This window comes from Anser brachyrhynchus, assembly GCF_964034855.1.
Source record: "Anser brachyrhynchus genome assembly, chromosome: 2".
Lineage (NCBI taxonomy): Eukaryota > Metazoa > Chordata > Aves > Anseriformes > Anatidae > Anser > Anser brachyrhynchus.
The window spans coordinates 127,864,046-127,891,649 of NC_137695.1; the positions used below are offsets into that span (position 1 = coordinate 127,864,046).

At 40.4% G+C, this 27,604-nt stretch overlaps 1 protein-coding gene across 2 annotated transcripts; it reads left to right on the forward strand.

Moving 5' to 3' along the window:
• The first annotated feature begins 1,233 nt into the window (after positions 1-1,233).
• On the forward strand, positions 1,234-27,005 carry RDH10 (retinol dehydrogenase 10). Of its 2 annotated transcripts, none has more exons than XM_080579864.1 (6): positions 1,234-1,722; positions 2,047-2,276; positions 21,647-21,745; positions 23,042-23,187; positions 23,542-23,673; positions 25,607-27,005. In XM_080579864.1, exons 1-6 carry the CDS (start codon positions 1,437-1,439, stop codon positions 25,728-25,730), a joined length of 1,017 nt encoding a protein of 338 aa, XP_080435990.1. In that variant the 5' UTR covers positions 1,234-1,436; the 3' UTR covers positions 25,731-27,005. The 2 variants fall into 2 exon arrangements, with proteins under 2 accessions (XP_080435990.1, XP_080435989.1); XM_080579863.1 differs by having other exon boundaries at positions 1,237-1,722; positions 2,044-2,276.
• Positions 27,006-27,604: the final 599 nt, after the last annotated feature.

A 27,604-nucleotide genomic window follows, 5' to 3' on the forward strand; every position in this document is an offset into this window, starting at 1 on the left:
CTGGGCCTCGATCCTGCGAATGCCTACGTACGTTGTTAAAATCGCCCTTGGAGAAACTAGTCCTGACATTATGTATGCAGGAGAAGGAGAGAAAGCGGCAGAACTTGGAGTAGCAAAGGATTATGCGGTGTGGAAAAAGAGTAGGCAGCCGGGCTGAGGGTGTTCGGCATTTGTTGGGGTTATTTGCTGCCTGCACACAGAGGTGTTATGCTAGGTAGCAGCTGTGTCAATGATGTTTGTGTTTTGTTTTGTTTTTGTAAAATAGCATTGTTTTATTCTAATACAGCAGCTTATGTCACTTGATCTCATTAAAACTGCAATGAATGGGGCAATTAAAACCTATCAGCTCACAAATACGTAACAAAAGACTTAAAATATCTCGAGTAGAAGGAATTATAGTTTCATAGAATGGCTTGGGTTAGAAGGGACGTTAAAGACCACCCAGTTCCAACCCCCTGCCATGGGCAGGGACACCTCCCACCAGACCAGGTTGCCCAAAACCCCATCCAGCCTGGCCTTGAGCACCTCCAGGGATGGGGCACCCACAGCTTCTCTGGGCAGCCTGTGCCAGTGCCTCACCACTCTCTGAGTGAAAAACTTCCTCCTAACACCTAATCTAAATTTCTCCTTAGTTTACAGCCATTCTCCCTTGTCCTGCTGTAATCTGAGCAGAGTTGCCCTTTGTCATTTTTGTAAGTCTCCTTTAAGTACTGAAAAGATTTTGCACTTTTTTTTTTTTTCTGAAGAGATTTCACTTTCTTCAGCGGGAAGAAAAACTGATCAAAACACGCGCACCCAGGATCTCTTTAGAAACCAAATTCACGCCATCACACCTCCAGCCTTCCCATTCCCCCGTCAGCTCCCCAGAACTCCGCAGCCCGAATTTCTGCCGAGGCCTAGGGGCGACACGAACGCACCCCCGACACTTCGCCCCTGGCGGTGGGAGCCGCCTCAAGATGGCGCTGCGGCGGGCGGCGCAGGGCACGCCGGGACATGTAGTCCGCAGGGGACACGGGCTCCGCTCCGCCTCGCAGCCGCCGGCCCCCGAGCGGCGGGGCTCGGCTCGGCTCGGCTCGGCTCGGCGGGGGTGTGGGGGTCCCGGGAAGGCGGAGCGGCCCGGGGGAGGGCCGGGGAGCCGGGGAGGAGGAGCCCGCCCGCCCGCCCGGCCCGCCCTATATAGGGCGCCGAGCGAGCAAGATGCTCACTGCCAGCAGCGGGGCCGCGGGCGGTCAGGGCGGGCGGCCGGAGCCGTGCTGGGGCTCGTTCCCCGGGCTGGCGTGCGGGGCTGGGGCGGCGGGGCTGGGCTGCGTGCGGGGCGGCTCGTCCCGGCTGCGGGGGCTGATCGCGGCGGGCTCCGGCCGCCCGCCTGCCGCCGGGGGGCAGCGGGGGCGGCCCCGGGTGTCGGAGCCGCGCGGCGGGGGCTCGGGGACGGCAGCATGAACATCCTGCTGGAGCTCTTCGTGGTGACTTTCCGGGTGCTCTGGGCTTTCGTGCTGGCCGCCGCCAAGTGGCTGGTGCGGCCCAAGGAGAAGAGCGTGGCCGGGCAGGTGTGCCTCATCACCGGGGCGGGCAGCGGCCTGGGCCGCCTCTTCGCCCTCGAGTTCGCCCGGCGCCGGGCGCTGCTGGTGCTGTGGGACATCAACACGCAGAGCAACGAGGAGACGGCGGGCATGGTGCGCCACATCTACCGCGAGCTCGCCGAGGCCGCCAGCGCACCCAAAGGTAAGCGGCGGGTCCCCCGCGATGCCCCCCGGAGCTCACCTGTGCCCCTTTCCTTCCCCTTCTCTTCCCCTTCCCGGAGCTGCCGTGCCCGAGGGTCCCCCCCCGGGCATGGGGCAGCTCTCCCCGGCCGGGCAGGAGGGCGCGGAGCGTCCTTCAAACCTGGCAGCGACAGCAAAGCGATGAGTTCTTCCCCGTGGCACCACTGAGCGCAAGTTTAGCACGATGGAAAACAGCTTGCGCTTTCCACTCAACTCTTGATTTGCGTGTTGGAACCCAAGTAAGGCTCGTGTTGTTCTCTTCTCTCTTGTCTGTGTTCCTTAGTAGATGGAGAAAAAGATGCGCTGCCCCATTGCAACTTGCAGGTTTACACGTACACCTGCGATGTGGGCAAAAGAGAAAATGTCTACTCGACAGCAGAGAGGGTCCGCAAAGAGGTTGGCGAGGTGTCTGTCCTGGTTAACAATGCCGGCGTGGTCTCCGGGCACCATCTCCTGGAGTGTCCCGATGAGCTTATCGAGAGGACCATGATGGTCAACTGTCATGCACATTTCTGGGTAACTATAAACTTGTTTATGCTGCCCTTTTTGTCACTTAATTTTAGGAAAATAACTGCTGTTGCCTAACTCCTGTCTTCTTGGGTTTTGCACTTGTTCCCTTTAATCTGCAAGCTGGCTACTTTGTAGGGTTCTTATTCTTTAATTTAACTTTCTGTTTAACAGGAATGGTGGGTATTAAAATCATTAATAAATAGCTTTAAATCAACTATGTCTTCCTAGAATCCGGAGTTAAAAATCTCGTGCCCTCTTATGTAGTTCTGGGCATGAAGTCTTTTGCAACCGTAACCTCTGAATCTGCTTAAAGGTTGTTACTGTTAATGAATGACTTCACTCCCCTCCTCCTGTAGCTTTATACTAGTATGCTAGCAGCTTTAAAATGCTGTTTTAATAATGGCTACGGTAGTGAACTTACACATTTATAGAATAAAAATACTTATTAAAAAATCTGTTGGAAATCTTGCTTAAATTGCCTTGGAGGCAAACCCTTCCTTTTGAAGGCTGGGAGGAAAGGCAAAAGATATCTCAAGAAATCAAGCCAAGAACACGCTTTCAGGAATCCTGCATATTTGTCCTCATAGCTTTCTCCTGGGGCTGCCAGTAGAAGTAAGAAAAACCTTTAAAGTGGATTCTGAGGTGATACTGTCTTTGTAAGTAGCAGTTACTAATTAAGGAGAAATTATCTGATCTTATTCTTCTTTTCTACTTAAGTTCTGTTTCCCTGCGTGTTATATTTTTAAGCTCACTGTAGTGTGGAGTTATATAAACTGGTATGTCGGAGGGCACAATGCACACTTGGGTTAGCATTAGCTGTCAGATCGAGCCCATTGTTAGTATTAGAACTGTTCTTTGGTCCTTCAAATAAGGTTATGAAATACACTTGCATAACAAAGGATTAAGCAATCTGAAATACACTTCAGCTTGAGCTTTCTTTGTCTGTTCTTACCTTTTTGATAATAAAACTCCGTAAAATTCCTCATCTTCAAAACTTAGAAGGACCTATCAAACCTGGGTTTCTAATGTGGAGGCTACATGCTGTTTCATAACCCTAAAGGAGCCCCCTTCAAATCTGTTCTGTGAAACACTTAATGGCAGAGCAGTCTTCTTCCAATGTATTGTAAAGCTTGCTCAGAGAGTGCTTAAACTTCAATGCACATGAGATTGTGTTTAGAAACTCTTAAACCTTAAAGTATGTTTTAAGGCAATTTGGAAAGTGATGAAAATGCTCATAGAACTTCCTACAACAGCTAGAAGTTCTGCATGTTCCCCTTTATAAAAGTTAAACTGATGCTTAAGCAAACAGAGATGTACACTAGATTTAATGACTGTTATTGATGTGGTTTAAAAGCAGAATTGACAAAGTTTCCAAGAACTCTAAATTATGACATCACCATGAATTAAAATATGGGAGGATCCTAAATTTTCCAGCTGTTCTTCCTTCAGGCCTAAGTCATACACTTATTTATAACATTGTTTCAGAGACCTTTATAAAGCACCCTGTGTGTTCTGTCTCTTTACAGGAATATAAAACTAAACTTAGTCTAGGATCACTGTGATTGTTTTTCCATAAGTTTCATTCATCTCTAAATGTTAGTGTGAAGTGAGTTTAATTTTTTTTTTTACTCCAGAAAGGTATAGTAGATCTGAACTGTGAAAATTGAGGTCTTGGCATAAGCTTCTAAGGAGCAGTCAACACCCTTTATATTTACTTGAGGATCTGTTCATACGTATGCTTCCTGCAGATCCTGTGTCCTGCTTTGGTTTCTCCTTTTTTTTTTTTCTTGCTGCTCGCAGAGCTTTTTTTCCTAGTCTTCCCCTTCCTGATCCCAGAAAAGGTTGGCTTGACCAACAGTGGGTGGACTTCTATTAAAAAAAAATACTTAATTCATAAGGTATCATCTGAATCAGCTGATTTGAAGCCAATTTTTTTTGATGCAAGTCAATGCTGACTTAAATAAAACAATGTGTCTAGATGTGTGAAGTCTTATGCAGCTAGACTTTTCTGTGTCAGCTAAACTGGTGGTCCAAAAGCAAAGTGAATGCTCTAGAGTATTATGTAGACTTTTAACTATTCTTGGACGGCATTTCATCCAAAAAGCTGTAAATGGATTTCATAAAGACAAGGATCTTCCATGTAACATTGCTCTGTATTTCAGTGTCTTTGCTTCCTGGGTCTTGTTTTTCTTCTCCTGTATAATACAGGAATTTTTTTCATCATACCTTGATCACTAATCAAGCTTCCATGTGCTTCTATATTAAAAATGGCAAATGGGACTATGGCATTGTCCTCCCTGAACTCTCTGAAATGAGGCTGGTTGTCTGCTCTCTGTGCAGAATGCAGGTGAACCAAACTTGCTCTGTGTTAACAGCTATGATACAAGGGCTGCCCAACCTCTGCAGCAGGCAGCAAGACAAAAGTCTCACTGACTTGCTCTTGGGACTCTGACTGGGCTGTGTACCATATCACAAACTGGCAGTAAGGAGAGCTTTAGCAGCGTGCCACAGCCTAAACAGATGCTTTCCATTTTGCTGACATCCATGATTTGTATAAGCCTTCCTATGTGTGTTCTGTATAAACATGTCGCCACTGCATCATGTAGCAATTTCCACAGCATAAAATCCATTGCAGTATTAAAAACCTGTTATTTCATGCTGTGATAACTCAAATGCTTCTGATATTGAAAACACAGGGACAAAATCCGTTCTCAGTTTGAAACAAGCCAGCTCTGGTTTACTATAATTTGCAGATGCATAAAACTGTAGCTGTAATGTAACAGTATCTTTCCTGCCAGTCTGTTGTGAGAATAATAACTTACTTGGCTGCACTTGTCAATTACTGGAACTGAACTTCTGCAGACCAGGGAGTTCTCTTCCTATATGTCGGAATCTAGATCTAAAAAATTGTTAATGTTAAGTTAATGCAAGATTAAATTGTTGCTTAATGAATTTTAAGCAAAAAAAAGGAATACTTTTGTTTTTTCTTACAGTTTTACACTAAAGCTTTAAGTGAAGTACCAACTTACCGTGTTTTACATCACAGAACAGAAAAACTACTGTACAAATTTCAGAACAGACTGAGATTTTGTACCTATTATTCTTCCTGAACATAAGGTTATAAAGCTACTGCTGAATAAGTAGATATTAATATTATGTATCAGCATAGTTCTTGGGAATTCTTCTAGAGTCAAAAGCTGAATAGGACTCATGCTGGGGAATTAGGGGCAAGGCAATGCAAGTCAGGCACCGCTGAGTTCTGTGATATGAAGGTCCTTCTGTACAGCAGATCTTTAGTATCCAGCTCTGAGAGAACAGTGGTATCACTTCAGTGTTTCTCTGTCATGTGAAGCTCTCTTCCTAGATGAGTTCTCTTCAACTTACCAAAAGGGGGAAGCAAAAGCATTTAGCTCCAGCTCTGTCATATTAAAAAAAAAAAAGCATAGTGAAAGACTATGGCCCAGACTTGTGTACTGCTGCCTTACTCAGAGTGTTCATTCACTTACAAACTATTTTTGAAGTTATGCCTATACATTTATCTTTTCAGGGATGTAACAAGTCTCTTTGGCAGTCTAACACTGATAACGGGGAGAGAAAAATACTGAGTAAAAAGGGGAATATTGCTAGAGTAACTTAAATATTTTGGACTATGTAATCCCCTGAACTTAAATGTACCTTGGAAAGAAAAAGTTAATGGAAGTTGAAGGATTAACTAAATCAAATACATATTCATACAACTACTGTAGTTGTCAAATTAGACTGAAAGACTTGATAAAAACTTGGAAAAATAAGTGGCTTATTCTGTAGGTAGTGATGTTCTAATCTCTCCAAGTTCCCTGGTCTTCAATAAAGCTCACTTATATGAGTAGTTTTTCTTCAGCTTAAATGTGGAAGTGTTGCATGTTAAGTGTGCACACTGTCTCTTCTACAGAAGAGACAATTAGATCAAGTTATTATCTGAAACTATACCAGGGCAAATCATTTGTAGACCATGGGCATAGCAGTTTGGTTTGTCTTCGTTTCTAGAATTCTAGTGTTTATGATCAAAGGTACACACAGTACTCTATTAACACGCCAGCTAGCTGTACTTAGCATTTTCGTTGAGCTGAATTAGCTGCTTTAATTTGTTTTAATTTCATTGTAACATATCCAAAGAAGCATAAGTTTACTTACAGAGTTTGAGTTCTTGACTTTTTTTCTTTGAAAAATGAGTTGGATCAAGTTCAAGCCAAAGCATGTGTATGTGATCCAAAAAGTGTCATCAAAACTAACTCTTCCCTTGCAAAATGATTCCAATTACATGCCACCAGTAAATTACCCTAGATAGCACATGTGTTTCATATGATGTGGTAGCATGCTGGGTAACAAATATGAACCAAAAGCAGTCAGTCTTAGCTATGGAAACAGGGGTATTGACCATATTTACATCTTGCAGCTTCAGTATGGTTTTGTAATTCATATGTTCTTGAGTTTATTTCTCAAGGAAGTAGAGGAAATTTTTTGTCAGTTGAGGAAAATACTGTTTTCCAGATTCATGCTCTAGAAAACTACATTTTCCATTCTTACACAGCAATGTACTTAAGTTTTAGAAAATAAATGGGTGGAAATAATATTTCTGAAGTTTCAGTGGGCATGAGACTGTCTTGGAGCTTTCCTTATAGATTTTTATTATGGACACACTCCTGGTAGACAAGCACAGTTGTTACCAACTTGAAATCTTCTGATTTGTAATAATTGATTACCTGTATATCACATCTGTAATCTAGCCTTGTAGTCACATTTAAATTATAGTGATCATTTTCAAAAAATGAGCCTGTTTTACTGAAGGTTTTGTGTTTTTCTGATCCTTTTGGGGAAAACAACAAAAAAGCACATCTGATTAAGGCACCTAGATATGTAAGATTTGGAAAGGATTTTGCATCACTTCCAGAGTAGACACAAGTAAGGATAAAAATGAGTCTCCAGACAGAGTAGTCATCTGCAGAATCAGCAAGCATAATTAAGCACGTTGGGAGGGATAGGTAGGTGGGTCATGCAGTGAAAAAACAACCCTTAGTGTGCCATCTGTGGGAATCGCGTGAACTCAAGCACAGACAATTGAAAATCCAGAGTGCTGCCAGCTGAACTGTAGCTGTTCCACAAATTACTGAAGTGTACTCCCTGAAGTCTACAGAGCCTATTCAGTCATAGTTTTCCATTGTCTACAGCATCTTGATGGTAAATGAATAGACACATGTCAAGGAGTCTGAACGAAATAGCTTATAGAGCTCTTGGCTTTTGTTTAATTACCAACACTTCCATCAGTGTTGTGGAAAAAGCGTATCAACGATTCTTTGAATGTATCACAACATCAGCTTTCCTGCACACACATTCTGTGCTAGGCAGTCTTACTTGCATGGTAGAGAACACGGACCTCTGTTGTTCAAACAGCAGTCGAATTCATCCATTTCTCTTCTGTGCAATGGTGTAAAGTGTCTGATGTTTGTCCCAGTCGGTTCACAAATCTGAAATGACCGTTCATCAGGTCTTCTTTAAACTGCTTCAGTTGCACCCGAGCTCTTGTGGTGGCTGCGCTCAGGCATACTTTGGAAATGAATTTGTTGCATCATTTGAAAGGTGCATGGAACTTGGACTCAAACAACAGGAAATAAAGATTCTCACATTGCAACCTTTGGATTGTTTGTTGCCTGTAGGTGAGTGCCTCTGACGGTAGAATGCAATGCGGTCAGCCAGTTACTTCCAGGTGATTAACTGGCTGAAGGTTGTAGAGTTTAGATGAAAGCAGTAATATATTTCACAGAAAAGCAACGTGAAAGTCCAATTAAGTAAGGGTAGACTTGTTCTTGAGAGAACGTGCCAAGACTTCTTAAACTATTTGAGACATACTCGAAGTATTAGTCAATTATTAGTGGCTTGCAATTCTACAGTCTTCTAAAATAAAGATGGAAGTGCAGTATAGCTTGCCAGAGGTCAGGCACTTGCGATAATCTCACAACTCGTCTCCTGTGACTGTTTCAGAGGGTTAGAGACTTGTCAGCAAAGCATATGGTGCTTTCAGGATTGCTAATCTGCTCTGAAGAAACAGTCCTGGATGAGCGATCAGCATGGTGATTAAATTCCTGCTTCTTATGGAATGAGTTAAGTCAGCTGAATAAGCAAAAACCTCTGCACTGACTTTGGTCTGATATTAGTGTGTTACATGTGAAAAGATTGGGGAGATGGGAAACCTTGAACGGAGCAGTAGTGTTTGCCACGATGGTGCCTAACCTAGCTAGAAGTGGAGAGGTGCCTCTTCACTGTTCCAAAGAAATACTCAGTATAAAAGATTGTCTTCCTTGTCCTGTGGAGATTAGGACAGCAATGGGGTGATCAGGTACAAAAGAGTTTAAAGTTCCAGAGCCCTCTATCTACAAAGAACATCTTTAATTTTACAAAAAGCAGCTAATGTTAATGAGATCTTAGCACGTTATTACCTTTCTGTAATAACCAAGTGACTATAGCACACTTCTAGAAGACAGATGTGTTCGTGTGCTCAAATATAGAGAAAAGCAATCTTAATTATGATGCGGCTAAGTGTTGCTAGCCCAGTCTTTTCATCGCTGCCTAAGCCCTGTCTTAAATGAACTGTGTGGGTTAGCAATCCTTTTTGGTAGTTCCGAGTGTCATCAGTTACCCTGACTAGACAGGTCGAGGAAAGATTAATGTTGTGTTTTCTAGCGCCATCCCTGCCATTTTTAGCACTGCACTTTTAAAATCTTCTCTACTTTTATCTTTATCAGCTGGAAAGTGTTGTTTCCCAATGCTTCTCTTGCTTTGATTTCACTTCTGTGTTTTTTTGTTTTGTTTTGGTGGGTTTTTGTTTCTTTTTTTGGGGGGGAGCCTTTGTTATGCATCTGTAATGCTAAATCTTTCTACAGTGCTCATTTATTTGATAAACTATGCTCCCCAGCCTTCAGGGTTTTCTGGCTGTTCACACTAATGGTAAAATTGAGTTATTGAGACCTGTCTGTCTTTTGTGAAAAATGGTACAAGTCTTTCTGCATAGGGAAGCTAGTGAATTACATACGATGTTGTGTGCTCATACCTGTGGTCGTCTTAGCCTGCTCATTGAAGGAAAGAAAAAGTGTCTTTCAAAATATAGTTACAGTGTCAATGAGTGGGCATAGACTGGTAGAATCTCTGTTCCTGAGGGTTTAGTTTGAAAGAAGATATGCCACAAATGGGGAAGAGATTTACATCGGTGCTTAAAACTTCTGAACGAGCACTTTGTTCTTGTAAATAATTGTATTAGGATAATGATTTATATGCCGGTCAAATTAACACTTGACACAAGTGAGTTATCACAATTGGGAGGGGAGGGCGTTATAGGCCAAGGAATGCAGGAACAGCTGTGGAGCAGAGGTGACTGCCGTGGTGTGAGCCTTTTGAAATTCAAGTTTGTTTGGCTGTTGAATTCTGCACCTAAAAGTGCCCTGGTCACTTCTGCCATCTGTTTGAACTTGTGTGACAGCTTCTCAAGCACTCCCCTCACAGCATTAGTTTGTAAAAGCACTTGAGCATATGCTTGTAACTTGTCCAAAATTTGTGTTGATTTATGATGAAACTTCAAGGCAGCTTAGTGGTGGCAAGCTGACACATGGGACCATCCCTTAAATCTTCATCTTACCTTGCACTGGTTTTGGTATTCATCTGATCCTTGGGTGAGCCAGTTCAGCTCACCAACCTGTCTAGAGGGTGCAGGGCAAAGCTATTTGCTTTCTTGGCCAAATTTCTATTTAGAGACTAGAATCACCTCATCAGAATTTCAGAGTTACAGGAGCTGGTTTATGTTTAGGTGTTGGGGAACGGGTGGGGAGGAACAGAATAAAATTGTGTGGCAGTGGACAGGATCTCTACAGCTGTCTAGTGAAACCTCATTCTTAAAGAGATTTTCTAGAATAGGATTTACAGGCTTAAAATATTTAAATAGGCATAATTGTTTCCAAGCTATAGTAAATCTGTCACTGTCACATTAGTCTGAATGTTACAACTTTGTTTCTAGAGAGAGAGCAGTATTTTAACTCCTATTTAAAACCTTTAGATAAAGGTAGGTTAGTTTTCTGTTGTGCTAACAGCTCTAGCTTTTTGCCTTGCACTGATACTGTCATTGCTGTTGTGTGCCATAGAAAGCAATGATCTCTACGCCTACTGCACCGTTTGTCTTCTCTGGAAATCATTCGTGCTAGTACTGTTTCAATGAGGGAAAAACAGGCCATACCTGTGTTTCAGCTTGTGGGAAATGAACTTAGTTTCCAGGGAAAGGCGAAAAAAGGAAGTAAATCTCTGCTTAGAAAGTGACTATCTACTCCCTTGGAAAGTGAGTAGTTTGTTGGTGTTTCGTTATAATGCCTATGTGAGTAGAATCTTTGAAAACTGCATTAGCTGCTGTTTCAATCACTGCATTAACTGCAGTTTATCTTTTTAGCATTTGTTGGCTTTTGAAGCAAAAATTTACCTGCCAAGACTTTTTTTTTTTCCCCCAACCCCTTTTTTTTGGGGGGGGGGGGGGGGGGGGGGGGGGGGGGGATAGTAGGGAGAAGTATTTCCACTCTCTGTATTTTGAAAACCTCCTAGCTCCATATGTTTTAAAAATGTTACTCCTCATTCACTGAGTTACTTCACAGTAAGGTGGAGCCTTCTAGTAGGTCTTCCTGGTTCCTAAACAAACTTTAAAGCTAAATTTTCATTCCATTGTAAATGCTTCTTTATTTTTCTGTTGCCGATAAGTAAGACTATTAAATGAAAAGGGAAGCTCTCCTTCTAATCTTGTTCCTCTTACGAGATATTGTTATGGCATAATCACTTTCCTTTTCATAAAGTAATTGATTTGAAACAATGACTTCGTTACCGCGTTGGGAAGGATGAGTGAAGTGACTCAGCTTTCATCTGCACGTAGATACTGCTTAGAGATAGCAGAACTGTGGAGGTACTGCCTTTAGGTGTCTGTAAAATTTGAGACAATCTTTTTCTGAAACTTCTTGAAACGCCTGTTACATAAATTGTAAAACATGAGTGATGACTTCATATTTTCCATAAGTAGTTCTGACAGTACTGTTCTCTAGTAATTCCTTGGAAACATGCAGACTAAAATACTAAGCTTTACTAAATATTCCAGAAGATGACTAAGCTTATGGCAAGCTGGAGAAAAATGTGTATTTGGAAGTTGGATTGTGTTCTTGTTCACTGAACGGAATATTCTGAGCTCTTATCTAATAGTTGTTCTAAAATGAATTTATGTGGATTTTTCACTGACTCATAGAGGCATGTTTTCATTTTTTTGTCAAGATTATCAAATAGCTGGCAATAAATAACTTCTCTCCAAATGGCTGGACATTTGCTACAAACTTGTGCTAATGAAGGTGAGGGACTAACGTGTTTGTTACACTAATGTCAACATCGCTCTGAGACACCACAAATCCTTTGACTCGGCCATTTGTCGGTATATAAACAAAGTAGAATTTCTAGTCACTTCACTTCAGCAGGACTTAAAACCAACTTCTGCAGGAAGGATTGGCCAATTGTTAACTTTTTATATCACTCGACGAACAAACTCTAAAGTAATTTCAAATTTGACATTTGGATAAATGCAAGTTAGGTCTTCTTTACTGACAGATCTGCCTGTGGAAGAATACGAGGTTGGAAGTGCTGCCTATTGGGATTGTAACTTAAGTCCCTTAACTTCCAGGAGTGTACTTGGTCTGTCACAGTGGTGTTGGAGGTCTGCATTAATCTTGAGTATATGGAAAGCTCAAATGCTGACATGGTAGATCCAAGCAGAAGGATTTGCTTTCTTTAAACTGCATGTTACTTTGCAGTGGCTGCTGCCAACTGTATAGTACTTGGTTTAAATTGAATGGTAATTGCGGTTTGGTAGCTGTGATAGTCTGAGGGTGTAATGAGATAATGTTTGTAGAGAATAAACATCAGCTCGCCTAATAAGGTATTTTTGGGCAGGAGGGGGGAGTTCAGCTTTAGAGCGTGATTACTTTGTCTGAAAGCTTCTGTTCTCATGCTTGGTTATGCCTTAAATTTGTGCTGGCTAGAGAAGTCTGCTTGTATGCATTTGCTCCCAAGTCCCACTTCAGTCTAGGCTTTTTGCAACACGAGGCAGACTAAACACATAGCTGAGTCTCCAACAGCCCACTTAGCATGGTATCTAACCTACTACTAATCCTTCCCTGCCTTTAAATTCTAGTTTGACATTTGAAGTACACAACAAACGCCATTGGCAACTTCTGTTGTGCACTTCTGCACTGCTTAAGCAAATACACTGTCTTTCCCCCTGTTCATTGCTAGCTTTTGAGAATCTAATATGACTGTACTGTCTGAGCTCTGCACTGCCTCGTTGGACCTTCTCTTTCCATCTGAAAGGCCTTAAGATCTAATGAGAAAGAGTAGAAGTAGAACAGGCACTATTTCAGACAGAGCAGGATAATTTATTACAGTCAAAAGCCTGTGTTGGGTAGACAGAGGAGAGAAGTGACACAGGAATCAGCATCCTTTCCAAGCATCCTAGCTGAGATTTTTTTGTTTATAAACTTCCACTTAACATAGAGATGAAGAATGCAAAGTCTCAGATGGCTTATGAACTTTTTCATCTGCAAGAGGCAGAGAAATGGTCTGTTGAACAGGGAGCTGGCTTAAGCGGAGAAGGTGCTCCATTTTTCATAGCCACATGAAATCAAAGACTTAAAAAAAGTGGAGGGAAGAGCCCTAAATATACAATCAGTGATTTAAACAATGGTATATACTGATGCATGTATGTGAAGTTATACAAGCTGTTATCTGCAAAGTGCAGATGTAAGTAGGTAAGTTTACGTGCATGTATGGTAGTATGTATAAAAGCATGTCCGTTAAAGGTAGCTAGATGCTCCCGCAAGAATTATTGGTGACATACACTCATTAGAAGGATCAGACACTTTTCAGGACGGATCTGACATCTGCGGTTGGAAATAATCTTAAAAGCTTGAAAATCTAAATCTACAATCTGTTTCTTAGCAGGAGGAGACAACACAAGAAAGGTCTCAGGAGCAGAAAGGTGGACGCTGCATACCAGTACTATAAATGCTCTTAATTTCCATTTGCTGGTATAGAATTAACAAGGGCAGTTCAGTCTGAATGCCTGAACTTCTTCATGCCCAGAAAGCGTATAAAGCAGTGGCCTGTCTAAACAAAAATGAAATATTCTTAAGGAGAAATCAGGATTACCTTTAGCTGTGGTACATGTACCTACATCCCCGCCCTAGGTAAAGGTGCACTCGAAATCTAGAGTGTTGCTATGATGGTGAATGAAAAAAAGGTTTTACATGAGGCAACTGGGAGTTTGATTAGCACTAGATCACTGTAAGCCTTAGGTAATTATATCTTTTTCATCTTGACTCTCAAGCAGAAAGTTTCTGCAGCAGGAATTGTATAATTTAGGTAGCATGCTTGACTACTTACCTGCACTTCAGAGGAGGGGAAGAACAAAGCTGTTTGCTGCTCTAGTCCTAGTTGCACAATTTGGGGTAGGATCACAGGAAATGACAAGCAAGGCCTTAAACGAAAGGGGAGCGGGAGACAATGTAGTGACGTGATAAGGCAATAGTACCAAAAGTTTCAGTTGCAATGTTCTTTCCTAACCACTTTTCATATTCCACTCTCTGTAGACACAACCCTTTTTCAGCTAAGCCCTGTTAACAAACTATACAAAAGACAATTTAGCCAGGCTAGGTTCAGTTGCCGTAGGCATGGCATAATTAGTTCTGGTAGTAAAGAGTGGAAAACAATGATTAATGTTTGGGAGATAACTAGTGGTATTAGTTTCCTGTGCCTTTTTTTTTTTTTGAATAGCATTACTTATCTTATCTTTACTGTCTACGCATTGTAAACAGCTTTGTGGCACTAAGTTCTGATTAAGGAAACTACTTAATTCAGTTTCAGCTTTCTTCTGATACACTCAACATGAGTTTACTCGGTGTAAGAGGAACCACTACAGTAACCGAAACATTCTCAGGAAGCAATGGTAGCTATTATTACTGAAAATTCAAGAAATTTTATAATTGGACTGTAAATACTACAAATGCTAAGCAATGTAGAAATGGAAATTTTGTCTGTAACATACTTTTTCTTTAGCAAATGGCATGACAGATGTAACCTACCTATAAACTTCAATAAATAAAGTTTAACCTACTTTTGTACAACTTCAATGCTTCTCAGCTGGCTAAGTACATCTCTTGAGAAGGACAGGATTTTATGTGTATGGATCAGTCACGAAGGAGGAGAGAACAGGAACATTAATTACTGACATGATTTAATAATGAATTAAAAACCAAACAAGTGATTCAAGTAATAGCTTATGTTTTTACTAAGTGAAGACTCCATGTACTTCAAAGCAGTATTTCACGCAGAGTTGGAGAGAGGAAAAAAGATGCTTATTTCTCTGTAAATCAAATACAGTTTTAAATTAACTGGTGTTGCCTTTCATTGTGACTTAGTTCTTCGGGGTATTTACTTTATTTTGTTACCTTCACCTCTTAACCTGGATAGATCTTATCTGTAGTTTCAGTCTATCTGCAAATGTAGGGCATACGAAGTATTGGTGTGTGCGCGTGTGTGGCTTTGCTTCCTTGTTACTCGTCATCGTTATAGACTTCTGTTTAAGTCTATCTTGTTCTTTCATGAGCTTCTGGTTGCAAGGCAACTGGAACATTATTACTGTGCATGTATGTTAAGCATTAACTGCTGTAGCAGTTCAATATTAAAGGAATCCCCATGGCCCCAAAACAGTGGGTTTTTATGTGAAGGACAAGCAAAGCTTTAGTGAGAAATTGAAGGCTGTATTGCCTGCCAGGAGCTATATAACTAAGGGACTCCTTTCAAAATGAAATATTGGAAGCTCTAGCTTTTTGTTTTGAACGCAAGACCTGTTCAAAGCACACTTGAGGGCAATCCTTGAGTAGTTTGCTTTCATGCCTTTAATACAGCTGTCTATGGAAGCTTGGCTTGGAGAAGTCATATGTACCTCTTGATCCTTTTTACTACAGAAGGATCTGGGTAGACCCACGAACAATCCAGAGAAATGCATAGCTTTCTTTTTTTAAATTAATTACTTTATGAAAACTGCAAAATTCTGGCCTATTTTTCATTTTGGCTTCTTGAGAACAGAAACTGAAGATCAAAAATAGTAATGATTTCCACAGCTATTTAAATATTTACCTAGACAGTGACTAATTATCCAGAGGGGACCCAGCCCTACTTGAAAACAGCCAGCCGAGACATTTTTACATCAAGGCACAGTTTTGGTCCCTTACCTTAGCAAGGTCAACAGTAGTTGTAGACTTCTGTCTACCTTCTGTTTTCAGCATGTTATTGACAGAGCCCTGTCCAGTGTACTGTGCAGTCTCTTTAGTGTCCAACACAATACTTGGTATTTGAATGTAGTCTTTGCACAGTTACTAATCTCACCTTAAACAGAGATTTCGGAGATGCTTATAATAATGGAATTTAAGAAGGTTCTGGGGATAATATGGAAAAAGTAACTGAGATGATAGTGCAAATGTCCAATTATTATGCTCAGTTCTCATTGGAACCAAATAAAAAACTGAAAGGAAAATAAACAGTTAAATCCAGGCTTGTAATGGCATGCTTTGGTGTGTGAGAAGGCAGTTTGGATATTATAACCTCTAGCGTGATTAAATTCTCCTTTGAGAGCTGCACAGTTCTAGGGAATACTTTCAAGACCTCTTCTAAAAGTATTTGGCAGTGACTTTTGCTGTAATCCTGTAAATGAAGTTTTACCCAGTGTTTTTAAAGTGTATTTAAAGTGGTTATCCTCTGAAATAAGATGGGCTGTGTGACTGTAGCTGAAAATAACTTTAGTATATTTACCGATAAGCTTGCCACGTGTTTTTTTTTTTTTTTCTGCCTTTCGGGCACCTCTCTCTTGTTTTTTAACGTGCAGGAGTGCATTAGTGCTATTCTACCCAGTTAGGAGAAACCACCTTTAAGGCTTAGGCTGCACAGCCAGTATGCGGAAGAGTTAGAAGTGTTCTTTTGTCAGACTTCTGTGCCTAACTTCCCAGTTAGAGGCACGGAAAGGGAAGTCGAGGTGTGTGTAATCTCTGAATTTCAGTACGTGATGGAGCGAGTGGCCATGCACTGTCCAACGTGGAAGCAGGAGAACTTGCAGTGTCCTTCTGTGATCCATGAGGAATGGGAAGAAAGGGAAAGTGAATGTCCATGTGGGGTAGAGAGAGCACGTAACATGCATTTTAGACAAAAACTGGAACTACATTTTCTTGTCACTGGCTCCATTGTTTCATGATAATATAGCATATAATATAATTGTTATTAGCCAACACGCATGGCAGCAGGCTGTTATGATTTCTGGTACCTTAGTTCCAGGTTTAACCAGAGCTGTCTGGATGAGTCCTTGACTACTCACACCAATTTTGCCTCATGGGTCTGGGTGAAGGGTCTTAACATGAAGATAAAACAATGCAGTTACCCAAATGTTGCACCCTTTTATATGTTTATGCATCTGGCTGTTCTGGCAGTCAGGAATAGCTTTGGCTTGGGGGGAAATGTCGTATCTGTTATACCAGCATGCCACTCTTGTGGAATAACAGTGATGTAAAATCTCAGCTCTGTTGATCAGCCCCTGAAAAACAACTGTGCTCCATCCACCCTACGTGAAGGGGCCATATGGAAAATGAGCTATTCCTTTGGCATAAAGGAATTTCTGCTTTAGAGTAAAGCAGCTTGTTTATGCCATCAAAATAGTTTTAAATGGCTGTTGGGCATTGACAGAAGGCAGAAAGTGTGAAAAAAAAATACTATATTGAAAAATAGAAACTTAAAGGACCTTACGTGTTCGTACCTGCTTTGTTTGTGTCTTTGATATAAAGACAAGTCTATAAACATGAGGCAGCACGTACTTTTCCACTTTGGTGTGCTTTCTGCATTCAGAATTCATTGTCTTGAGCTGCATTACATCTAACATTGTTTTCTGTGGATGCTTGGTTTCTACTTGAAGAATAATTACTCCAAAATTTAATTAAAAAAATCACTTTCCCAAACACAGTATTTCTTCATATTCTCATTTGCTGTGTTTAGACTAATTTGTCTTGACATTGCAGCTGTGCTGTTCTTTGTGTTGCACAATCTTTTGAGTTTTGTTTCATTAAGAATGGAACTGAAGAATTTGGGGAAGGGGAGGGAAGAAGTGCTAGACTGTTAGAAGTTAATTTGCCGTAAACCAAAATGTTGAGAACAGATTATGAAAGCTATGAAGTGACATGTAAACGCTTGTTCAGTTTCACACTTATGAGAAATAAGTCATTAAAGCTGGGTGCATATGAAATACATGTTTGGTTACAGCTACTGGGAACTGATTGTTCTTACTAGTATATTCAGAGGCATGGAGGAAATTGCTTAGAAGGTTTGGAATTGGTCTTTAGGCTTCATAAAACTTAAAGATTATACCTCAAAAAAATAGCTCTGCTCTCTGTTCAGAGCAGCTTCATATGTCCTGTCTATCCCACCTATCTGCTTTATCTAATCTGAAACACGGGTTAGAAATGACATATTTGTACCGCACTTTTTTCTTTTTTCTTTTATTTTGGGGGGGGGGGGGGGGGGGGGATAAAGAGCTAATTCTTAATAAAGAGGATGCTTAACTTCAATTTCTTGATGTTAAACACTCATATCATTCATGAATCTTCACAACACAGTTCCTTTCATTTACTATACTCACTAGTTTCTCCCCAGTGTTAAAAAGGGTGCAATGTTCGTCATTAATAAGAGACCTAAGTACTGACTTTAAGTACTTAAATGTTTTAGTTAAATGTCTTCCTCTGCAGCTGTGAGAGGTAAAACCGAAATTAAGGGATCAAACTAGAAGGCAGATAGCTTGATTAAATCAGTTGAGTCGATTTGAATTATTCCGGGGCCTGGTTCATGACCTCTAATGCCATGGACAATACCACATTTCTTGCTTGGCATCTTATAATACTTTTCCTTTTTTTTTTTTGTGGTGGATTAGCACGTCCATGCATCACCTCGGAAGACTAATGTGGGCCGTGCTACCTGTTCAGACAAACGCCAGATGGGAAGGCCACCCAGGAGGCATCTTGCCCCTGAACCAGTCGAACTCTTAACTAGTTTCTGAGCAGCACAGCAAGCACGCAGAAGACTCCAGGTCTGGTAGGCAGATGTAGCTGAAGCTGAAAGAAACTAGAAACAAGAAACTAGGTTGGTCTGGTTTATGTAACAGGCAGAAAAACTGGGGACCGGAGTATGGAGGAAGCTGCTTTGATCAAGGAAGTGGGCTGTGCCAGGAGCTCAGTAAGAACACTGATTTATTTGGGGATTGCTTATACCACGAAAGAGAATAACTTCACTTTGGGATTGTTTTTCCCAGCCAGAGGAGGCTGGGAGGAGCAGTGGGCAAGCCTTTACTCTGAGACTGGAAATGTGTCCCCCGATAGGGTGTGTCTGCCTCTTACAGCGCTTGTTTTTTAAGTACTGGCTCCCAGCTGTAGCAGATGGCTGGAGGGTGGCAGCAACCGAGATGACTTTCTCTGTCATCCATTTAGCTGAGATGTTGATAGCTGGCTGCTAAGTTTTGTCCATAAGATAGTTGCACTATCTTTATAGACCCCCTTAGCTTCAGGTTTTAACTGGATTAGCAGGATAATGTCCCATGACAAAGTACAGGGCCCTGCTCTGAATGGGCTGTTTCAGAACACGGAGGTCTCATGTGAAGATTTCCATGAATTGCTAATTGTCCTCAGAGCAGAGCGGCTGCGTTTTTTCCTTTGCAGCTGTAAAGGGCCTCTGAAGAGATGACTCTGAAGAGATGACTCTCACAACCTCTGAGAACTCAGGCTTTGTAATCAGTATGCTCCTCTGAAGAAGCATCAGACAGTTAAGAGTATGCTTTTTGAGATTTACTGCTCTGCAGTTGTTCTGATTATTTCCCATGTCTATGTGCATGCCTGGGAAAGTTCTGGTCATCTTTACCATAGGTAAGTACAGCCATTTATGGACAGTTATAGAACAACATATTTCCCTCCCTCCCTCCAAAAAAAATAGAGGGGAGAAGGAATAAAGTCGGTGTTATAGTGAAGATAATAGAAAAAACAGCCCAAAGAAGCTTCATGCGCTTTCCTGTTGTTTATCTTATGGAAGAAAACAATGATCCATGCTTTGGAAGTGGTAGGAGAAAAACCTGTTACTGTTTCTTTTCCTTCTTTCTCCCCCGCACCTTCTAAAGAGACAAACTCCGAGGCAAGTGGCCCTTCCTTTCTGTACTTACTGTGCTTTGCAGGCAGAGCTTCAGCCTGCATTATCAAGCTTTCTGGCAGTGTGGGGTGGCAATCAGTCATTCCAATGCGATGTGGACAGATAACTGAGACGTAAGTGGAAACTGCTGAGGGAGCTGACTAATGCTCTGGAGGGGAGTAAATTGTTAGCAGGACTGAGCTGGGAGCACGGTCCTCTAATGAGGATGGTGCAGAAGATCTGGGCCAACGTACGTTGGTCAATGTCGGGGGGTGTAACGCAGGCTGCAGAGGAAGGACGTGCTGTAAAAGTTGAGCAAAGAAAAGTTTTGCTTCTTTGCTCTTACCTTTTCAGACTGTGCTGCTCTGGGATGGCTAAGCTGCGTTGCCACGCAACCTGGGAAGAGAGGCTGAAACTTTGTGTGCCTGGCACAGATTAGTTTAACAAGTGAACTAAATTCTTTTCCAAGGCTCTGTATAAGAGGTTTAATGATCCCTGCCACGAGGAAAGAAACAAATGCAAGGCGGTTTGCTCTCAGATTATTTTTTATAATTAGCTTCATTATGCGGTTATGACAGAATCTAGGAGTTATATGAATCAACAGTAGAAAAGGCAAGGAGTCAGGAGGTCTGCTAATCTTCTATCATCTGCCAGCTGTCCAGTGAAAACAGTCTTTTGTGTGGTGTTAGGAGGTCTGGATTAGTCATTTAACACCTGCAGGCAAAAACGTTGTACAAGAACATGTGAAAATCATTAGAGCAAAACTGTCCTGACGTCTGTGATTGGAAAATGCAGACAGCATAAGAATGGAATTAGATGGATTCAGCTGTAGCTTGCACGTCTTTTTAACAATGCAGCTGACACGATTCAGACCAACAATTAAGCAAGCAGCAAATACTTCAGGGGCATTTGCATGCTTTGGGTTTGGATCCAAATTAGATGGGAAGACCTGGTTTCTGGAAGGATGAAGCATTTGTGGTTCTGAGCAAGTTAGAATAATAGCTCTGCCACGAGAAGATTTATGTATTAACTAGACACATTTATGGTTAACAAGCATTGTTTGAAGTTGTTTGGCAGTTTAAAAGTGATCTAGTGTAGTATGCTGATAATCTACAAGCCAAAGTAAATCATAACTAAACAAATCATTTTACTACTTAATTGATTTCTAGCATCTATGTTGCTCTGATATTTTAAAAAAAAAAAAAAGTTTTGAGTCAGCTTCAGAAAACAGATGACAGCTAGGTATTCTAAGAAAGGTGATCTTCTAGCAACTGCCTTCAATTTATCACTTAAAACTTAATTTTTTAAAGGTGTTAGCTCTGATTTGGTTGTTTAAACAAAAACAAACTTTGAGATAATCAAAGCATAAAGATTGGTGGTTAAAATCATTCATAATTTCATCCTGACGTTTGATTTTGTTTTATCTTTGAAATCCTTTTAAAATATGGAATTAATAATAGAAGTATACATCTAGTTTTAGTTAGAGCAATGCTTATGGATATTAATAAAGATGGAAGGCAGTTTAAACTAGTAGATGTTTAGTGTATTTTATATGGAAAAGGTAACATCAGCAAAACCTCTGTCTCCCGTACTTCTTTATTGTAAAATGCCCAAGTTGGTAAGTGGATAAAACCAGCCATATCTAACTGACAAAACATGCTGTCAATAATTAGAATCGGTAATTGGCACTGATCTTAACATAGATGTACTGGATGGCATAATTAAACAGTTTGCATACCTTTTTCTGTCTTAAAAAAAAAAAAACATGACTTCCATTTTAGGGGCAAATTATCTCTTTCTGATAACTAGTCTCTTGCAGAAAAATAAACATGTCTGAGCCCAATTGATCCTTTAACCTTAGGATTTCTGGAGATACAATCCTTGCTGCCTTGCTGTCTGAATTCACAAACATGCTGTAGATACTCTGCTGGCATTTTTGAAAAACTTAGAAGGTCAAAACCTGTATAGTGATCTTCTAAATTCGTGATAACAAACTGAGATAAAGGTTTTGAACACCTGTAGCTAATGTAGTATGTTCATGGTGTTTCTTTGTTTTGTTTTTTACTTTGTAGACAACTAAAGCATTCCTTCCCAAGATGCTGGAAATGAATCATGGGCACATTGTGACAGTTGCAAGTTCCTTGGGACTGTTCAGTACTGCTGGAGTGGAGGTTTGTTAGACTATTTATTTATTTATTTATTTGGTGTTAGCAGCAGAAAATAAAGTCAGATCTTCCAGAGATATTTGGGAGTTATGGTGCTCACTACCGTATCACCAAACAGCACAGGGCTCAGTGGAAGCCTAGGACAGCTAAGGACTTCAGAATGCTGAATGATCTGTGAATAACCTGGTGATTTTTAGTAACCTGAAAGGTGTCCACCTACCTATTCCTGCCAAGAACTTAAGTGCTAAGCCTGAAGCCAAAAGCAAGGATTTTCAAAAGTAATGTTTTTTGTTTCCTGTTTCTGTGAGGAAATTGCTGCCTGCCTTCCTTCCAGACTATATGGCTCACTTGCTTCACTAGGCTCCAAGTTATGTGTTAGGTCATCTAGTTGCTAGCAGCCATTTGAGGACAACAGTTTTTGTGATTTGTTTGGTACATAAAAGTAGGTAAGGATTAGAGCATATTAGCTTGCATTTGGGGTCATTAGCACAAATGCAAATGGCAACAAAAAGTATTCACTTAGTGAAAACAAGTTAATGAGTTTAATGGAATGACAGTCATACTACCCCATAAGATGTAGGCTTCTTTGCACATGGCTTAGGCTCAATCCAGGATCTTAACCTGCAGTGTTTCTTAATAGAAATGAATTAAGCTGGTGTAAGTAAAGCTTTTTTAGAGTATTTGTTGTCTTGAGAATTCTTGAAAGAATTTCCTAGACTGTGGGTGTGACAACCAGCAGAGGTAGACACATCCAACTGAAAATTAAATGTTACTGCTGTCTCTGCAGTTATTTTTTAGTTTTTATTATTTTTATGAGATAAGCAAGCTATATAATTGTCTGAAAATTAAGCATATGATACACTCAAATCTCCATTATACCTCCTGTTGAAACTAACATAAAAAATAAAGCATTTTAGATTTCTACACCTATGCCCTGCCAAATATCCAAGCTTCTTCAAATCTGACCCTAGGTAGTATTAAGTTTCTTAGTCCTTTGTTCCAGCATTTAATATTAAGCAAACTGGTAATCAGAGCAACTTGCCATATGAGCCTGCCTGATTCAAAGACTTGAATCCCAGGTAATCTCCTCCTACATTCAGCTTTCCTGCTTTCATAGTTCTGTGCTAATTGCCTTAAAAGTGAAGTGATAAATGAGTTTATGTTATGCTATATTCAGTGGGTGTCTTTTGTTGTTGCTTTGTAAATCTGTGCAAAATCACATCAAATATGTTTTGGCTTTAAACACGATTCATATCTGTCCTTTTTAAGTTGCCTTTTTTGCCTCAATCATTGCCAACACAGGATTATTGTGCCAGCAAATTTGGAGCTGTAGGTTTTCACGAGTCTTTGAGCCATGAATTGAAGGCTGCCGAAAAGGACGGAATCAAAACAACTTTAGTCTGCCCTTATCTTGTTGATACAGGAATGTTCAGGGGGTGCAGGATCAGGTGAGTGTAAAGTTTTTTTTCCCTGTGTATGTAGTGTTGCAAAATATACTTGAAGGTAATTTAACTTTGTTACCATAAAAATATTAAAATAAATATTGTCTGCTTTAATATATGTTGATGGGATCTGTAATCCCGACTCCAGAAAAGGACTTCTGAATTCAGTGATTTTCTTTTGTCCTGTTGTTCTTAGCACAAGTTTTGCCTTTTGGCAAGTTGTTGTAACTGAATAGTGAACACAAAAATTGAAGCCTTTGACATTGTTGAGGCATTCCAAAAGAAAGTGGGTTAATGGACTTCTCTGAGGTTGGCAGTCCTTTACATATCTTCTTAATCAATCTTAATCAAATATTTCAGAAAAGAAATTGAGCCTTTCCTTCCACCCTTGAAGCCAGAATACTGTGTGAAGCAGGCTATGAGAGCTATCCTTACAGACCAGCCAATGATTTGCACGCCTCGCCTAATGTATATGGTCACCTTCATGAAAAGGTAATATCTGAAATGCCAGTTTGTTGGTAATACAAGCAACAGAATGCTAGTGGAATATGTGAGCATGTCCACTTTCTAGATATAAACGCCCTCCTACCCACACAGGGGCCATAGGTGCTGTTCTGTCGTAATTCCTGTCTCTTCCTTGGCTTGCACAAGTGTAGGTTTCTTTAATGGAAAGCTCCATAAAACTGAGATCCTATGTATTATTATGCATCCTGGCTTTGCCTTTCTGCTATCTTCCATCCTCCTTAGATTCCTTTTCTCCTCAACAGACTTTTCTTCCATTTTGTGGACTTCTCTTTAGGAATGGGGAATGAGGAAGCTTACAGTAAAGGATCCTGTAGCTGTCTCTAGGACCAGTATGTAGGAGGCCCTGCCTGCAGATCCCCTAGGACTTGCATTGATATGGTAGACAAGCTGCAAATCTGCACATTCAGAACCAATTTGCAGAGCTGTAGGAAAGGATAATTAACGGAATTATCTCCTTTGTCCTAACACAGTACAGGTTTTGGATGGGAACTCTGTTTAATCTCTAACTAGACTTCCATTTCAATGATTCAGGGTAATACAGGAGTTGGCTCAATTCCACTGATTCAACATAACTTACTAGTTCATAGAGAACAGCTTCACAACTGCACAGGTTTTTCTTTTGTTTTTTTTTTTCTTTTGTTTTTGTGTTGTTGGTTTTTGTTTGTTTGTTTTAATCTGTAGTGTGTAGAAGGAACCTTTAAAATATAGTGTTGTCTTACTGTCCTTCTGCAAGGGATGGTTGAAACTGAGAGTCTTGGTCATTTTTATTCTACTTACAAAGCAGTTGTTCTCTGCTTTAAGTCCCTCCTGATGGACAGGATCACCAAAGACTAGAGACCTTGACTGCTCACCTCTTTCCTGAAAGAGAGTATGTGTGTGTCTCTTCTGTCAGTGAATTGAGATCACTATTACTGTCTTTAAGAGCTAGCTTCTTCAGCCAGATGCTCAGAGGGTGCTTCAGTGCTACAAGCAGCGCCTCCTGCAGCAGCAGTGACATCAAAGACCCTTTGGGTTGTCTTGCATTCAACACTTTAGCTTCCAACAGGAAGATCAAAGTTCCACCATAATCCATGCCCCAGGCAGCAGCACTTAGATCAAAGGCCCTCCAGTGGCTACTGCACAAGCAGTACTACTGTTGGCAAAGACACCTGTACCAGTGACATCTACTTCAGTGCTTCAGTGATTCTTTCTCCTAATGCCTAGATTCTATGTATTGCTTTCCACTGAATGAGTCTGTCACACTGTTTTCAGGGGCTGAGGATAGCCCATCGTAGTCCTTCACTAGAGCTCCTGAGTACCACCCTTGAAATAAAAAGAGTATTTTGTGGATGTGGGAAAGAGGGGAGGGTCCATAGCCAGGTATTCATCATGTACTCTTTGAATTTTATCTCATGGGGGCAAAAAGGAAATTGCTTTCTTTGCTTCAGACCTCTTTTTGAGGACGGATAATTGAGTTTAGAACATGTGTAAAACTTGTTAGACATCTGATGACCAAAGAATTGCATTAACTAATACTAATCCCAAAGTAAAGAGTTTCCTAAATGTCTGGTGACTTCTGTTGATGCTGTTTTGAGCAGAAACTTTGGTTTTAGTAGGCTTTCTGCGGTGCAGTTGCCCCCACCTCTTTAAAACAAGCTTGTAAAGAAGCAGCAGAACATCCAGTCTAAGCTGGAGGCATGCGAATAAATAGCTTCTTCCTCCTTTCTGCCTGCCTCTATGGCTCAGACTCTTTAGAATTTCAGTTTTCTCAGTAAGTATTCCTGGCAAATAAAAATCCTTTAAGTCTCTTAGGAAGCCCCCACAATAGCTATTATGTTGCTTTTAAGACGACCAAGTACATAATACGTGGAGGTTTTGCTTTATACTGTTTTCTAATAACTTTATAACTTCTCTTTTGCAGTATTCTGCCCTTTGAAGCAGTTGTATGCATGTATCGGTTTTTGGGAGCAGACAAGTGTATGTACCCTTTCATTGCTCAAAGGAAACAGGCTACAAACAACAATGAAGCAAAAAATGGAATTTAACACTGGTTTGGATGGACTAAGATTTATAGGTGAATATGATAATGTTACATAAGTAAATTGTGAAGCACACTTGCATCTATGAGATGCAAATGTCAACATCTTACTGTGGCATTCTCTTGGGTCCTAAACCTGTGTATTGAACTCTAAAAATCTTTTTTTTTTTTTTAATATACTGTAAATAAAACTGACTAGAGTACTTGGAAAATGTGATAGGTAAAGTGAATTTACAATGTAGCTGCCACCATTGTCCTTTAGAATATCACTGTATGTACAGTAAACTAGTCATACTACTACTTGTAGGGATGCACTGTGTGATATCTCTTCCTCAGCCTGCCAAGGTTTATAAGAGCTGTCTACAACTAGAAGATGCAATGTTTCAGAAGCTGTTCATTTTTCCCTATGGTATTTGAGAAGGGAGGGAAATCTTGAGATTTGAGCGATTACTTATGACCTTTTAGCAAATTCAAGGACAGTTTCTGAATGCATCTCTTCCTATATTATCCCAAGCTCTCTAAAGGACACATGGCCAAATTGTGGTGTAATTCTCTTTTGTAGCAATTGTGTGTGTTCTATTTAAACAAAGATAAAAATAAATTTGTAAATCTCTGCCGATTCAAAGGCAAGTGAATGTCTCAGAAATACTCTGAGCAAACCTGTACTGGGCATCTGGTTTTCTAGGAGTTCAGTCAGTGATTTAAACTGACTTTTTTCAAGTTGCTTGATTTGAAATATGCTCTGTTCTGTTTCCCTCTGCATATGTCAGAATCCAACCTGTTGTTATGGACTATACGTTTCTTTTCTTCCTACTTATTCATACTTCCGACAGAGTTTTCCCACCCCCTGAGGAAGCTGTTGTATTAAGTTTCTGTAACTGGACTTGTGCCTAAAAGACAAAGCAACTCAGCTGAGATACAAACTGTTTATGTAACTGCTGGTCATATGCCAACTATTAGCAAAGGAAGAATAGAATAACGCCTGATGCAACTTTACATGTGGAGTATAGAAGGATGTAAAGATTTTTTTGAGTTGTACTCACATCGTAGAACAGCAAATGACATTTTTACAGTATTTTTTGTAAAGCGAACAATTTTGTGCCTTGAATTTGGTAATCTGTATTAGTGAAGCATTGTAAAAGTGAACTTCTACCTCTGTATCTTAATGTATACCATCCACTTGTAAACTACTATTGGACAATTTGTGATTACTTTTTTAGAATGTCTTGTTAAATAGTGACCAATGCCTGTGGTTATTAAAGTGAGCCACCTTTTCCTTAAAGCAGTGATTGGAATGCTTCCTTGAAAGACTACTTCAAACTACTTTTTCCTGCTCCTGCTATTTAGTATCAACACAGTTCACATATTTATTGCTCAATTCCTGTATCCGCTTTGTCAACTACATAGTTTACAGTCTAATCTCATAAGTTGATCAATAAGCACTGTGAAATAAGGCTTTAGGAGCTGGCAGTTTTCTATCATTTCTAAACTCATCAACAAAGTAGCTGGTCAAAGAGCTTCTGAAGAGTACCCATTTTGGTTTTCTATAGCGTTTCACTTAGATCTACATAAAAATAGTCTGGTGTGGATGCAGTTTTAATGCCTCAAAAAGTAAATGTAGTTTCAGTACAACTGCAGTTATTACTGCATATATATATAACATGCAAAATAAAAAAAAATCCAATATCTGTATGGAGAATAGTGTTGTTAACTAAGCCTGTTTAGAGAATAGTCCAAAGTAGAAGAAACTGTTTACATTAGCCCTTATTCCAAATTCCATGCTCTTTTGAAAAAGACTCTTAATTTGACCCTGGGGAAGTCATTAACTTCATGTTCTTACAGCAAAGTCACTAAGAGCAAGTACAGCAAATTTCGTTCCAT

What these genes read in the sequence shown, in the direction of transcription:
- RDH10 (XM_080579863.1), top strand. Translation starts at nt 1,437, where the DNA reads ATGAACATCCTGCTGGAGCTCTTCGTGGTGACTTTCCGGGTGCTCTGG. An exon ending in ACTGTCATGCACATTTCTGG is followed by an intron (nt 2,277 to 21,646) that starts GTAACTATAAAC and finishes TTTACTTTGTAG; the next exon opens with ACAACTAAAGCATTCCTTCC. An exon ending in TTCAGGGGGTGCAGGATCAG is followed by an intron (nt 23,188 to 23,541) that starts GTGAGTGTAAAG and finishes CAAATATTTCAG; the next exon opens with AAAAGAAATTGAGCCTTTCC.